We start from the raw sequence: 15,361 nt of genomic DNA on the forward strand, positions 1-15,361 counted from the left end.
AATGTACTCAATGTAATCTCCACCATCATGTTAGGTCAACGGAAAAGGGTTTTGTTTTTACCTCACCAGATAATGAATCATGGGAAAAGTTAAACAGTAAGCCAGGGACATAGTGAGCCTGAGGCTGAGGGAGGACGGGTAGAGCCACCCTTCCCCATCACAGCCTCAAAGTTTCGGATGGATTGACATTGCTATTGTTTCCAGTTTGTTTTGATGGGAATTATTTGTTTGCGCGTGCGCGCGCACACACACACACACACACACACACACACACACACACACACCCCATATGCACATATGCAGGCATGCTTGTACATGCACCTATGCCATGTACGAATCTATCTGTGCATTGCCCCTTCCACTCCTGTTTACTCAAAGCTCCTGGGCCTTGGCTCTCTTCTGCTGATGGACGGCTTAGATAGCAGCAGCTGTGATGACCCCAGGCTGGCTTGCTATGTGCTCTTGCTTGAGATCTCATTGCCTTTGCCCCGCAGTCTCCTTTGCTTCATATCAAGTTCCTCCAGCCAGGTGAGATCGCCCCTTAATACTGAGGTATCCTGAGACAGACAGCAGAGGCCTGAATCCTCTGCAGCTGGGAGGCAGACACCTCTCCTTGGAGCGGGACCGCCCCATCAGCTGGTGGCAAGTCAGGGCTGTTGAGATAAAAGCTGCTTTCAGGACTGAATTACCCTAAACAGCTCTGACACCCAGCAATCTACAGGAGCTTAATGGTACCTGAGATGGCTGCTGCTTTGTGGTCTCAGCTACCCCCTACTCCCTGAGGGAAACTCAGTCACACTCAGGAAAAGAGAAAGGTCACTGAGAAAAAAAAAAAAAACAAAAAACAAAAACAAAAAACCCACTCACTATTCTGAAAGCAGAGCTGTAAAAATTAAGTTAAGGGAGGCTCTGGGGCTAATTCAGTTATTCCCAAGTTGGCTTCATCCCAGAGCTGGGGTAATAAAGGATTTGATATTGACATGGTTACTGTGAACTCAGCCACCTGCAGGTTATGCATAATGGATTTGGTGGCAAGGCTTAAGTGGAAAGAGGTGGGGGCTCAAGAACTTGCTCTGTCCCCACAGAGGTCAGAAGAACCACAGACTTGTACCTTGTTAAGTTCTTGTAAGACAGGACTTGATTTGTCTAACCGAAACAGGGCTATGCCACTAGGATTTGCTGGAGAGAGAGAGAGAGAGAGAGAGAGAGAGAGAGAGAGAGAGAATATGAGAGACAGAGAGACAGACAGTTAGAGAGACAGGGAAACACAGGGACACAGAGACAGAGAGACAGAGAGACAGAGACTCACACATAGAGACACAGAGAGGGAGCAGTGTTGGAAGCCATGCTTTAACTACTTAGCACCCAATGCTTTGCTGGTTGCAAGGCCCTGACTCATAGTTCACCGGATCCCATCTAGGCTGGTGATATTATGACCTTTCTTCAGGATCGGTAGGCAGGTATAAATAGCCCAATCTATCAGGAGATTTCAAAGTGACACAAAAACCAAAGAACACAAAGTTCTGACTGCTGGGTCTGGGTGTCAGAGCCTCTAAAACAGTTGCAGACCAATGAGAAGGCGAGGCATCCCAAAACCAAGGGTAGAGAGGGAACCGGTGGGAAGACATTAGGACCAAATGTTCAACCCAAAGAGAGACATGGGTAAGGCTGGGAGGCTAGAGGCAAAACCAGAAGACATGGTTTCTCTCTCGCTCCTGCTGGCAGTGCAGGCATGCTAGCTGGAGCTGCAGTGGCCATTTTAGAATCATAAAGGCAACAGGCATGAAGAAATGGCCAAGAGGGCCAGAGAGGTCGGGCTTGATATCACCAGGTACAGAACTGACAACAGTAGTCATTTACAGGGCTACTGAATAGACACAGATATCTGTGATATTATTTTTATTTTATTATTTTATTTTAGACTTTTACTGGGTCCTGGTTTAACACAAACAGAGTATCCTAGATCAAGCCCTCCCACTCTCTTGCAATGAAAATATCAATCTAAATCTAAATAAATACCAATTGAAATACTAAAAGTACCAACTCTTGAAGCCTGAGGGTCAGACTTTAAACAGTAATCCCAATGAAATGCAAAAAGGGTCCCTAAGGATTCCTTAGATCCTGGCCCATGGCTTCCTTGGTAGAGAAATAGCCATCAGAGACAGCCCCCTGTCCCATATTGTTCTGAGAGTCTCCTCCTTTATTCCTATCCACCTTCAGCTGAGACTTGACACATGCCATGGTCAAGGCCTTCAGGTCCTATGACGGCTGTGGCTGGTTTGCAGGGAACCTTGATGTGTTTGGGTGTATGAGTGTGTTTATATTTGGCACGAGTGTGCATTGGGGTGGAGGTGGAGTCCTAGACAACCAACCCCTTTTCAGTCATGAGAAATAAACAAAGTAGCTTCTAGCAAGCCTACAAATATACTATCAGCACGTGTTCAGTTGATCAACCTCTATTATTCTAAACTTATACAGAAGCTAAGAGCCAAGCCTTTCCTAGGCCACACTATTGCAGTTTGGCCTGTTGCTATGTATTGTAATGCTAAATAATGGCCTTCAAGATCTGGATGCCTCTGGGAATCCTCACATACACCAAGTGATGCTATGTTACCTTGCTCCTTTATTTAAAACTATTGGTCGAATAACGATGCCTACAGCCTATAGCTGAGCTGAAGAGAGGTAGGTGGGGCTTTGGTTCCCAGGGCTTGGGATCTGAGGCAGAGATCATGAGGAGGAGACAGGGGAGAGAAGAGAGAGAAGAAGATGCCATAGGGGAAGGGATTGTGAGAACTGGCCATGAGGACTGGCCAATCAGGGTAAGAGTGGCCCAGGCAGAACATGGCAAATATCATCTTGGGGTTAATGACAGGGAAGTAGACAAAATAACATAGAGGGTTGATGTCTGCCCAGCTCTAGGGCTGTTAAGGCTTATTATAAATATAAATGTTTTGTGTCTGTTATCTGGGAACTACATGATCTAAGGTGGGGGAGAAACCCCCATTACTATAATAACATGCCTAGCTACAAAGCCCAGATCCCAATATTAGTAAACAAAAGCATTTTCCTGTTGCACTTAAAGTACCCTGAAGTTTTCTAACTTAGTGTTTAGTGTCACAACAATGTGGACATACCACAGTCCTCTGTCACAGTCACTTCTGTCCTTTAGCTAGCTTCCTTTCCTCCTTAGCATGCCACTGTTGGAAAAGAGGAACTCTGTACACTAGTATAGACTTACAAGAGTTGGGTTAAGTCTATTCTTTCCACTGCCTTATGTCCAGAGCCTAAAATAGTGTGAGACTCGCAGAAAGCGGTAAGTAGATCTTTGTTAAATGAAGCCCAAGATGCAAACAAAACATAACAGAAAGAAGAGATCAGGTCACACCCCTGCTTCCACACACTCTGAGTATCTAAAGGGAGAGAGATGAACTCTGAGGTCCTAGACTTTTGGTTCTTAGCTTCTGTGTAAATGTACAACAACAGAAGTTGGTAACTGGACAAGTCCTGATAGGATATCTACATGCTTTCTAGAAGTTACTTTGTTTATTGACCACAACTGAAAGGGGTTAGGTCTCTAGTACACCACTTTCACCCCAGTGTACACTCACGTCAAGTATACATATACTCATACATACCCAAACATATACATAACCAAAATGTCACCTTTGAGAAAACCCTCCAGTACTATCCCTTAAGCAGTGAGGATACTATTCACCCATTGGTTGATGGACCAGCTGAATGGACTAGTTAGAGTGATCAAAGTCACAAGGCTGGTTGAAGAGAAGGAAATAGCCCTCTTTCCTAGGTAGCTGTACTGAGGAATGTGGAGGCTTTGTTATTGATCCTAGGGCAGGTTGGTAGATAACCCAGAACTCTGCCTTATTTTCCTTATATGCTAACATTAATCCTGGACTAAGATCATTAAACATGCCAGTCACTTACTAAAACAATAATAATTAGATGAACAGATTTGCGTTTGCCTTCTCATGAGCGTACAGTCAATATTCACTCTTGAAAACAAATCAGGACTTTCTGGTCCAGTTACCTGGGATTCATTTGGAAAAAAAAAATCATAGAGAAGGTTCAGGAGTTTCTAGGATTTCGAAGATGTGGACAAGTCAATCAATATTGATAAGAAAGCTCGTATGGAGCAATCCTTCAGGACGCCTCACAAGAGTCTACCCCTCCTCCCACATGGGTGAATGCAATGCTTTTACTTGCAAATAAGCGATTGGTTGAATTGGGGAACTGATTTAGTAGACTCTAAAGAGACAATACTGTCCTCCCTCTCCATTTTAAAGCAATTGGTTAGATTTCAATGGCAAGATACTAGAATTTTCTTGGAATTTTACTAAAAAAATAAAATAGAAAAAATACAAGATATATATGTGCACACAGACACACACACCCATACACACACACACACACACACACACACACACACACACACACACACAAAGTACATAGGTCATAGCAGTGAATTTGCCCAACAATTTTGGTCATATATGCTGATAACAAAGTTATTAAATTTGATAACACAAAATTTCATATGGATATTCTGTCTTATATTCTTGATCACTTCTCAGAAATAACCTCGTTTTCTTGCTACAACAGTCAGCTCTGATAAGGAACCTTGGTCTCTAGGCCTCTTTGCTAGCCCCACCATCTCAGTCTTAGTGTTATGTGGCTCTCATAGCTGCTGTGTGAATAGTTAAATGCCCAGGAAATGCACTTGGGGAACTGCGCCTGGGAGCTCTTGTCAGTAGGCTCTCAGGGCTTCCTGGTGTGGTTGCTCTGACACAGGACAACCAGGACTTGAGCTGGTCTCCACCTGAGGTTTACACCAGGGTAACCTCTGCCTCTGAGTGTGAGAACCTACACTCTATTACCAATAGAGTATGCAAAGATGATGGGATGCTGTTGTCAAGATTACAAACATGTTTAGCTAGCAGATGACTGTCTTCCCCCGCATCTCTTTCCCTGCCCGTAGCACGACTGTAGGGAAGCAGGCTGCCATGGAGAGCAGGCACTGATGGTGCGCCTAGACAGTTAGGAGCTGGGGTTCCCAACCCTACTGTGCAGGAACTGTCAGTGATCTGATGGGCATGGATGCGACTCCTTCCCCTGTTAAGTTTTCGGATGAGATCTCAGCACTGGTGGTGGCTGATGGAGGTGAGCCTGGCTTCCTATTCACAAGCCTTGATAAACACATGTGTGTTGTTTAAGGTTGATAAATGTATGGCAGTTTGCTTTGGGGACTGGGTTGCCCCCACAAAGCCCTTGCCCATAGCAATGGTTTTTGTTTCTGAGAGGCCCTGACTGAGCGGAGTGTTCTGTGCCTCAACCACCGTTAAGGCAGTTTCATCTGGCCTTTCTTTTTCTCTTGGCAGGGGAGGGGCAAGCAGGAAAGGCATTGTGGTGTTTCTCTTAGAGCCTCAGTCTACCTCCTGGCCTCAGATGAGTTGCAAAATATACTACCTGTCTGCAAAGGTCACTGATGCTTTAGTGGGTGGGACAAAGGCTATCAGTGAGGCAGGGCTGGGCTCCAGGCAGAGGCAGCGAGCCTGGGAGGAAAATGATGATTAAAGTGGACGCAGTAAACAAGAGCTGGCTGCGAGCACTGATGTAGGCCCTTTGTGTTCTGCCAGTCGTGAGCTAAATGATCTTAATCAAGGCACGCTGAGCCCAAAGCTCTTGGATCATTTATTGTCTCCTACTTATGTAACCTGTCACTGAAACAAATGGCAAAAACAACGTGTTTTCTCAAGGCTGACTGGGAGAGAGGACCAGGGTGGCTCTTGCTTGCTGCTTGGGGCAGCATTGGTGGCCCAGACATACTTTAGGTGTTCTGCTAGGAGCTTATAATTCTGCCACCACAGAGCATCAGACCAGGGGTCTGTCAGGGTGGTGTGTTGGGGTTCCAAAGCTGTAGCATAGAAGCCATGCTTGTCCGCTCCCTCCTTCACCTCCTTTTACTTCTAACACAAGAGCTCCTGTAGCCGGAGCTGGCCTCCAACTCACTCTGTAATGGAGGATGACCTTGAATCATCTGTTCGTCTTCTGCCTCCAGAGTATTGAGATTACAGGCAAGTGCTACTCTACCTGAGTTGAGGACCTGCTTTCAAGGAATTGGCATTCTTGAAATAAAAAGCTGTTGATTGGCTCAGGATAATTTGCAATGCACCATCTTGGGCAGGATGATGTCAGAGCTGGGCAGTGATGGGGCAGCACTTGTCCTGGAGCTAGGGGAAAACAGTGGCTTGATAAGAGGCCTGTAGGGACCAGCTCTGGGTGGTTACAGTTTCTAAGAGCAGTGCTTGGCTGGTTTCCAGCCACAGGTCTTGGCACAGTATAGGTACACAATGCAGGCTTGCTTCACTAAAAACACAGGCTCTCCTGGAATTGGTATTTAGGGAAAGTAGTGTTGTTTGGTGCACTGAATGTTAAACTGAATCTCCTGAATGGAAAAACAAACAAACAAACAAACAAACAAAAAACAACACTAGCTCTTGAAAACAGCCTTCTGCCTTAATGCTGGTCAGGGCTTGGGTAGTGTTTGCTATTGCTCTGACAGGCATGGATGCACTGTGGGAGAGGCTTTGGGCTAAGCAGCCTTGATGTTGAACCCTGACTCTGTGGAGAGATGGTAGGGTGAGTTATTTACAGCCTGACCTTCATATTTCTCAATCCTACAATAGGAAAAACCAGAAAGGCTCACTAGACACCCTTCAGAACCACTGACATATAGTAACTCACGTGGTCCTTACAGAAAGTCTATGCGATTTACTAATGAGTCAGCGATTCAGAGCACTGACTGCTCTTCCAGTAGTCCTGAGTTCAAGTCCCAGCAACCACATGCTGGCTCTCAATCATCTGTAATGGGATCTTATGCCCTCTTCTAGTGTGTGTCTAAAGACAACTGCGGTATACTCATATAAATAAAAAAATAAATCTTTAAAAAATAAGAAAACTCATTTTCTGAGTATGTTTGGTATACATGTCTGTGTATTCATGTTTGCATGTGTGTAGGTATGTGTGTGTCTATGTGTGTACACCTGCACATTTGTCCACATGGACGTGGAGAAGCTGAGGTTGACATAGAGTGCCTTCTTCAATCTCTCTTTACTTCATGTACGGAGGCAGGGTGTGAAGCTCACTACTTTGGCTAGTCTGGCTGACCAGCTTGCTCTTGGATCCTCTGTCTCTACCTTCCACAAGCTGGGATTACAGATGGACGGCCCCACCTCCCCAGTTTTAACGTGGATTCTGGGGACCTGAACCTGTGTAGCAAGCTCTTTAGCTGTGGAGTCGTCTTACCAGACCAGAAAAACACTGTTTATGATTCGAAGAAACGGATGATACAGAAGGAGAAGGGAGTTGCCTAAAGTGATTGGCACTGCTAGGTTTTAGACCTGAGTCTTCTGTGCTTAAAAACTGCATTATCTGAGGTCTGGGCAAATGGTTCAGTTGGTAAAGTACTTGCCCCGAAAGTATAAGGATGTGAGTCCAGATCTTTAGAACCTATGCTCACAAAAGCCAGATGTGGTGGCATATGCCTGTTATACCAATGATGCTGACAGGAGGTGGAGATGGCTGGATACCTTTACGTTCACTGGCCAGCTAGCTTGAGATATATGGTAAAGTTTCAGGCCAACGAGAGACCTTCTCTCAAAAAACAGTGGAAGGTATATGAGGACTGACACCTGAGGTTGTCCTCTGCTCTCCATACACGTTCTTTGTGCACCCATGAACCCCTACCCATATAAACCAAATGCACACACACACACACACACACACACACACACACACTATGCTAAATTTCTTTCTCAACTAATATCCATCCTCAGAGGACTTCAAGCATAATATGAGAGACATTGCATGACTTCAGTATTTGCAGGTCTGTGAACAATGAAAGCATGTAGGATATAAATGGTGAGATGGTGGTCTACACTGTGTATGTGTGGGGGGCACTTGCTGGATAAGCTTGAGAGCCAGAGTTCAGATCCCCAGGATACACTGAGAGACTTTCTCTGGTAAGCAGGCTGCTTTCAACCCAGTCTTTAGTTTTATGCAATTACTGCCAACAGGTCCCCTTCCCTGGCCACTAAGCTGACCCTGGTCATTAGAGTTTGGCCACCACTTGGGAATGTTGACTGGCTCCCCAGCGTGAAAAGCCACTTCCACTAAAAGAAACTTGTTGGTTTCAGCGATGAGAATCATGAATCACACATTAGTTCCACACCACCTCTTTTCCTGGTGCATGGCCACGATAGCTCCCAGGGAAGGGAGACACACCTAAATGAAGAATGACATGTTAATTCAGAGGGTGCGAAACAAGTGCACGGACCAGGAATGCCTAAGCCTCATTAAAGTGGGTGCTTCATGCATAAACACAGCTATGATAATTCTGAATAGGTGATAATCTAAACCAGAAAAACACAGGGCATACAGCACAAGGCTCAACAGCAGGGAAGTAGACCAGGGGAATGTCTGGTCTTTGAATGAGTCTCAGGACTGTATCTATGATACCATGCCTACCATTCCTTAAAGATCTATTCCCCCAACTGAGCGGGTGTTAGCAGGAGTGTACTGATGATGACTGGGGTACATGGGGAGTATGCCAGAGAGCTTCAGCAATCAGCCTTTTTGTGTGTGTGGGTGTACTAGTGTGATGTGTTAGTGAAGAGCCAGGTGTAGCCTGTTTAAGCAAAAACTAACACGACAAACAGGGCAGGGGGAGGGAAAGGGGTGGTTTCTTAATAGCAAGATCGTTCTAGACCTTTCCAACAACAGGAACTTTCAAAGGTTGCTCTATGCCAGCTTTGTTCTTGTTGGTGTTAAAAGGCTTAGAAAATGTTACTTTTTACATGAGTCTTAAGAAATAGATCTTTAAGCCATTTACAAATGTGTAACTTAGGGCTAGTCACTTAATCTCTGTAAACCCGAGTTTGTAAGGGGCTAATATCATGGTAGCAACAAGTGAGCTAGCCAGCCGCGCAGACCAGCACAGCGCATGGCTCCCAGCAGCATCCGAAGAACAGTGCTGTATGACGCTAGGCCTTTACTGATGAAAGATAACACCTTGAAAGGTGCCCTGTGACTCTGATACCACCTCACCGCCTTCTCCAAGGTGGTGATATTTCTCTGCAGCCCTGGGTTTCTTCTAACCTTCGTTGCTAATGAGACACTCTTGAAGGACTTGAGAAATACAGATTTTAACCTCCCTTTTCAGATATCCCATAGGGATGCAGGTGCCCAGGAATCTGTATTTTCACTGGGCAGCACATACGGGCAACCTCTTTCAGACAGGGGACCCTGATGAAGATGCAGCGAGGATGTTTCTCGAGTGGGCAAGTTCCTGAGAATGTCCATGATTAGGCTTTCGTGGGGGAAGCTGCTACTTGTAGAGTTTACCCAAGTTTCTAATATATTGTCTTCCATGGTGAGTAGACATTCTTGGTCTCCTACCCTTGTCTTAGGACATTTTCATAACTTAGAACTTCCAAACTAGTACCCAATGAAGAGCTATAGCTAAAGATGGGAACTTGGCCTCCTTCCCATCCTTAGCCTACCACGGGGTTGTCCACAACACTGAGGTAAGAGGTCACAGAAGGCTTTAGAATTCTATTCAATACTCTTTATTCAGGAATGGGATCAACCAGAAGGGAAAGATACTTCACTAGTGGGGTGTGCCACTATAGTGTGCCCCGATAGTGAACTTGGCCCAGCTATGGAGTCTGAGTACAGAAGCCTCTGAGGCACAAAAATACTCCACATCAAAAGGTTATGAAAGAGGGGCTGGGCCTTGGAAAGACTTCCTTCCAACAATGCTGTCATCCCTAGAAGGGCGTGCTTGGAGCATAATGGCTCTAGCTACAAATTCTATTAACTCTGATAGTTGTTCTGAGTGAATGATAATGCATTTAGAAGAAATAGACCCAATCAATTTATAGGAAACGCATAGAACTTTCTCATTGGGGTTGGCATCTGTTCTTGAATCGTAGGGGGCATGTGTGGAAATGGACAGCCTGTCACCATGACTTCTGGGCACATTAGCTCAGCCATGGCTTAATTGGAGAGAAGAGCCAAGGAAAACAATGGCTCCCTTAGTCCACATTGTTTCAGCCCCTGGAATCATGGAGCTGGGGATGGGAAAGGGGCTGGAATGCTTTAAACTTGACTGTGTGTGTATGTGTACATACATGAGCATGTGCAGATGTGTGTGTGTGTGTGTGTGTGTGTGTACATATGCATGTGCATGTGTGTGTATGCATGTGCACATGTGTGCATGCATGTGTATGCATGTGCACACATGTGTGCATGAGTGTGTACATATGCATGTGCATGTGTGTGTATGCATGTACACATGTGTGCATGCATGTGTATGCATGTGCACACATGTGTGCATGAGTGTGGAAGCCAGAGGTAAACCTTCCATCTCGTTTCTTGCGATGGTCTCTAATTTGCCTGGAGCTCACTGATTTGATGGGGATGGCTGGCCAGATCACCCCGGTATTTGCCTAGTGCTAGGGTTACCAGCATGCCTAGCTTTTTAAAATATGGTTCTGGAGATTGCGTTAAAATCATGTCCTCATGATTTTGTGGCAAGCACTTTACTGAGCCACCTCTCCAGTTTCTCAAACCTTGACTTCTTTGAAACAGCAGGATATCTGTTGCTATCTGGTCACAGGAGCCTCTCCCACAGGAGCCATTCCTATGTGTTTACTGGCATGCAGAGGCCACGCAAAGTCCCTGTGAGGATCAACAACCCTAGGACCATAGTTAATGTGAATCGACCAGGACAGAACATGGAAGTTCTGACTCCTAGTCTAGAGTTCTTTTCAGGATATATAAATATATATTATACATAAGACATAGTTGCATCTGTCTATCTATCTATCTATCTATCTATCTATCTATCTATCTATCTATCTCGCTATTATGTGTACCTGTGCACATGTGTGTATATGTGTGTGTATGTATATATGTATGTATGTATATATGTGTGTATGCATATACACCGGTGCTTGTGTGCAGATCAGAAGTTAACTTTCTAGAGTTGATTCTCTTCTTCCATCTCGGGGTCCAGGGATCAAATTGAGGTCATAATGTTTGCACAGGAAGTACTTTTCCCATCTGAATCATCTTACAGGCTTCTACACAATTCTGTTTCCCTCCCTCTTGGCTCAAGATGCATACTTGGAATTGGTAAGTAAATCCATTGTAATTTTCCCCACCCAAGACTCCAAAATTGTGGCATTGGGTTTCATTGGGTCTTGCCTGTGCCTCATGTGAGCTCATAGCAGAGGGAAGGCAAGGACAGGGCCTGGAGTTTTCAAATCCTCAACTAGACCTCTTAGGGAGGGAGTGCAGCAAAGTCTGATCGCACCTGCTCAGCTGCAGCAACATCTGTTACCAGGGACAGAGACAGACACTGAGGTGGGGACAGAGACAGGGAGGTGGAGAGAATTAGGGATGGAGGGAGGGGTTGGGGAGAGAAGAGGGCTGACTCTGTAGCCCTAATTGCATTAGCCCAACCATTTGGTTAGCGTAATTGCATGTGCAAAGCTGACAAACGCAATTTCCCAGGACTTAATACTCACCCCATTTTCTCCTCCAGCTTCTTCATCCGATTAGCTAAAGTGACTCAGAGGCTTCCGAGAAGCACAACCCGGTCAGGCGTTTCCCTGCCCCTAGGCTGGAGGCTCCCCTCCCCGGCTGCTCAGTGAGCCTGGCTGGCTGGCCGGAGGGGACACACAGGAGCTTGGGGGAGCACTGACAGCGATTGTTTTCTCAGGGCCTGGCTTCACAGGGCTTTGTGTGTCCCATGGCTTCTTTGCTGACTGCCTGGAGGAGAGCTGAGATGCCACCCCCACCTCTGTTCCAACTCAGTGCAAACTGACAGCGCTGAACTTTGGAGAGAAAATCTTATTATCTTGTCTCCCTCATTCTTTGTCAGAGGGTTTGGGAGCCGACTATTTACTGCTCAGGCAGGGGCTCTTAGCTGTGTCTTCCCCTTACCTCCTCTTCACACAGCACTTCTCCCTGATTGGAGATCTCTTTACCAGCAGAGGCCGGCTGAGCTGGTGAAAGGACTACAGATTTTGGGTTCACATCCTGGCCCCACTGGCTAGCAGCCATGTCCTCGCGGTCCGGCCCTTTATTCTATCTTTCTTCTCCCTTCAATAGGAGTAAAACTCACTACCCCAGGATGAGGCTAAGTTAACTAGTGAAAAAGCCTAGCTCACTGACAGGCATTGTCTGATTTCCACTCCCTGTCCTTTCCTCCCTCCCTTCTCTTATTCCACTCCTCTTTTCTTTCCTTCTCCCTTTCCCCTCTGTTCTCTTTCCTTCTCCTTCTTTCCAGGGACTTGTGAGACGTGCCGGTGAATAGTGACCTCCTTAGCAGAAATCTTGCCCTCCATAGAGATACCCTGTGCACCCCACTACATAGTTAGAGGGCTTGACACTGAGATGGGACAAGGGGACCCAAATCATGGTGGATAAATACCTCCGGTGATGGAGCACATGAAGAGAGGGTTGTGGAAGCTGAGGCCCCTTTCTTTCTCCCTAAGCAGCTCCTGATGTGGTGCTGGGTTCTTGGAAAAACAATGGCTCCTTATTCAGTGTCATAGAGCAGTCCCAGGGAGCCTCAAGGCCACTCTTAGACATCTTAGGTTCAATATCCTCTTTTCCCCTTTGACCTGGAACCAGTTGCCTACCTCATTCTGAGGTAATGCCACCCAGTAGAACAGCCTGGTGTTTTAGCTTCGAGTTCTGTTTGGAGATGGTGGGGAGTCATAGCCCTTTCCCAGTTCCCATGATTTCATTTGTCAGGAGTGGCCAATGGGCCCTTATTGATTATCCTTTCTGGGACAGCGGGAGTTATATGGCAATGAACCCAGACTCAGGCAGGGTGGGCCACCGCTCCCTAAATGTTGATTGGCTGTAGCATTGTGGCTGTTGACATTGGAGAACTGGGGCTCTCAGGCTTCCATATGCTCATCAATCAATCAGTAGATGTTTCTGGAGTCGCTGCTGGAGGTGAGGCCAGGGTTGGGGATGCCTCCATGTTTACTTAGCACAGAATGAAAAGGGAAGTGTGACCTCCTTCCTACATTTGTGGATTCGTAAGTTGTGCAAGTTTGTCACAGGGCAGTAAACACAGGTGAATCCCCTGGGGGGTGAGGGGTAGGAGGGATTGACCGGTAACAGGGAAGGGCCTCACTCAGGCTGTGAGCTACAGGCTATGTATTTCCATGAATTATGCAGCTGTTAGGATATAGAGTTCTTTAGGCTAGGTTCCCAGCTAGGCTCTGGGAGAGTTGGAAGGTTTGAGCAGGGAGTGCTTTAAAGGTGAGGGGAGAGAGGGAAGGAGACACATACCCCTTTCTTCAGCTTGGTAGCTGGCCAGATTAGGCAGGAATCAGGAACTGGAGAGGCAATTCAAGCAGCTTTTTTTGTCTCCCGCCCAGCCCCCAAACTAAGCAAAAACTAAAATTTAGCTAATGAGCTGAGAGCTCACAAATTTGGTGTCAAAACTACAAGCCTCTAATTATTTTGTACTTTGCATGGGACCAGGAGTCCACCTTGTAAGTAGAAACTACAGACTTAGCATCTATAGGCTGTTATTCTAATCAAGATGTGTTGGAGCTCTCCAGTAGTTTCTATCGCTTAAGTGATGAGAGACCCACACAGCTTCTTTAGAGTCCTATAACAAAGATAGTGATGCCTCTTCTCGAGACCAACCATTTTCTTTTAACCACAGTCCCCATCCCGACCACAACACCATTCTTCTGCCTTCCACAGCAAGAAATGATGCTCTTTAAATGTGTCAGCTGTGACAGAGTAACCCTTACCTGTAGGGTCGAAGATGGGAGTTGGTCCTGATATGTTTGCCCAGGATTTTGACTCCTTGTTTGGGTTTTTCTCAAACAGATTTCTAGATTTGGGTACTGAATTCAGGGACATTTTCTCCTCTCCACTGACTAGAATAGAGAAGATTTAGAGATGAGTTAGGGTGGAGTCAGTTTTAGGGAAAGAGATGAGGTTACACTGAGGAAGGTAGGAGAGGCAAGATGGTTGAGATTGGGGGACTAGAGGTAAGACCATAAGTCACTGAAATTGGGGGACTAGAGGTAAGACCAGAGGTCACTGAGATTAGGGGTCTAGAGATGAGACCATGGGTCACTGGGTTAAGGGAAAAAAGTGCCAGGGCCAACTCACTGGTAAGGTAGCAGTCGAGGCTGATGGAAATGTTGTCAAATCCCACGGTTGCCCTGGATCCTGGACCCCACCATGTGACTATCTGCAGCCAGAACCTGTACGATGTTAAGAAGAAGAATGTGTGTTAGGAACCACTAGGGTAAGTCAAGTCCCAGGATTCAAGGCACACGTGTGCTGACCTATTGTACAGAAATTTAGTCTGATCATCCCTACCTAATCCCAACCCATCAGTTAGAGGGCAGGGATCAACCTTTCTCAATACCCACTGCTCCATCACAGAACACATCCCTTTAGAAGGGATGCACCATCCCAGCTATGGCAGATATGAGGCCTTTAGAGCTGGTTTGGATATCTGACTTTTGCTTTCTGGGCATGCATGGTGGATAGAAATGAGTGAGCTTGGCATTCTGCTCATGTTCACCTATGGGTGGGCTGAAGCCACTATTTAAACGTTAAAGTGCTTTCGTAGGATACCAATGGCTGGAGAGAACCCCTCAATGTCTCTCTTGCTTCAAGTCACTGGGCTTCTTGTGTGGTTCTGTTCCATTAGCCGGCAACTCAAGGGTTAATTTCTTGCCCAACAGAAGTATCAAGCATCCTGAGTCTTGTCCGGTATCAGTTACTATTTTCCAATTGGTTGTGAAATATTAGATGATCGACAGTTTTCCCCAGGAGAGCTTGTAATCAAACCACAGTGGGTCATAAAGTATGGCTAGTAACTCACTGCGATTATATTTCTTTCCAGCCTTTTCATGGCTTAGAGGGCCAGGTCTTCTGACTACAGTCAGAGAAAGCTTTAGACTGAGATAAACAGAATGATGCCTCAGACTCATTTGTTTCCTGGTTTGTTTTCTTGGGAAATCTCCTTCCTGAAGGCTGTCATCAGTCAACCATCCCCTTCTGCGATAAAGTGACTGTGTCCCGAGAGCCCTAAAGACTCTTTCCCCACACTTCAGAAAGTCGATCCGGAATGACCTGAAGAATAGTGTGCAGCCTCTGGTGTGGATGTTGAAATAATAAGAGGGGGAAGCCATGGCTGTCAATCACTGAATGGATGCAGCTCATGCGGTTATATAGCCACACATCAGGATGCTAATCTATAATAAAAAAGAATGGACCAGGAGACATGCTGTAA

The 15,361-nt window shown here is 46.0% G+C and overlaps 1 protein-coding gene across 3 annotated transcripts in view; it reads right to left on the reverse strand.

The window, feature by feature from the left end:
- The window catches only part of Alk (anaplastic lymphoma kinase), a 735,715-nt gene that overhangs the window by 66,963 nt on the left and 653,391 nt on the right, over positions 1-15,361 (reverse strand). For all 3 annotated transcript variants that reach the window (XR_001782029.2, XR_385265.4, NM_007439.2), the window contains exons 10-11: positions 14,227-14,321; positions 13,860-13,988 (exon numbers count right to left, since the gene is read on the reverse strand). Coding sequence is in view for 1 of the 3 variants with exons in the window: in NM_007439.2 (NP_031465.2) it covers positions 13,860-13,988; positions 14,227-14,321 (224 nt within the window). In the remaining 2 variants the exon portion in view is untranslated. The remainder of the gene's footprint in view (positions 1-13,859; positions 13,989-14,226; positions 14,322-15,361) is intronic.

This window comes from Mus musculus, chromosome 17 (genome assembly GCF_000001635.26).
Source record: "Mus musculus strain C57BL/6J chromosome 17, GRCm38.p6 C57BL/6J".
Classification (NCBI taxonomy): domain Eukaryota; kingdom Metazoa; phylum Chordata; class Mammalia; order Rodentia; family Muridae; genus Mus; species Mus musculus.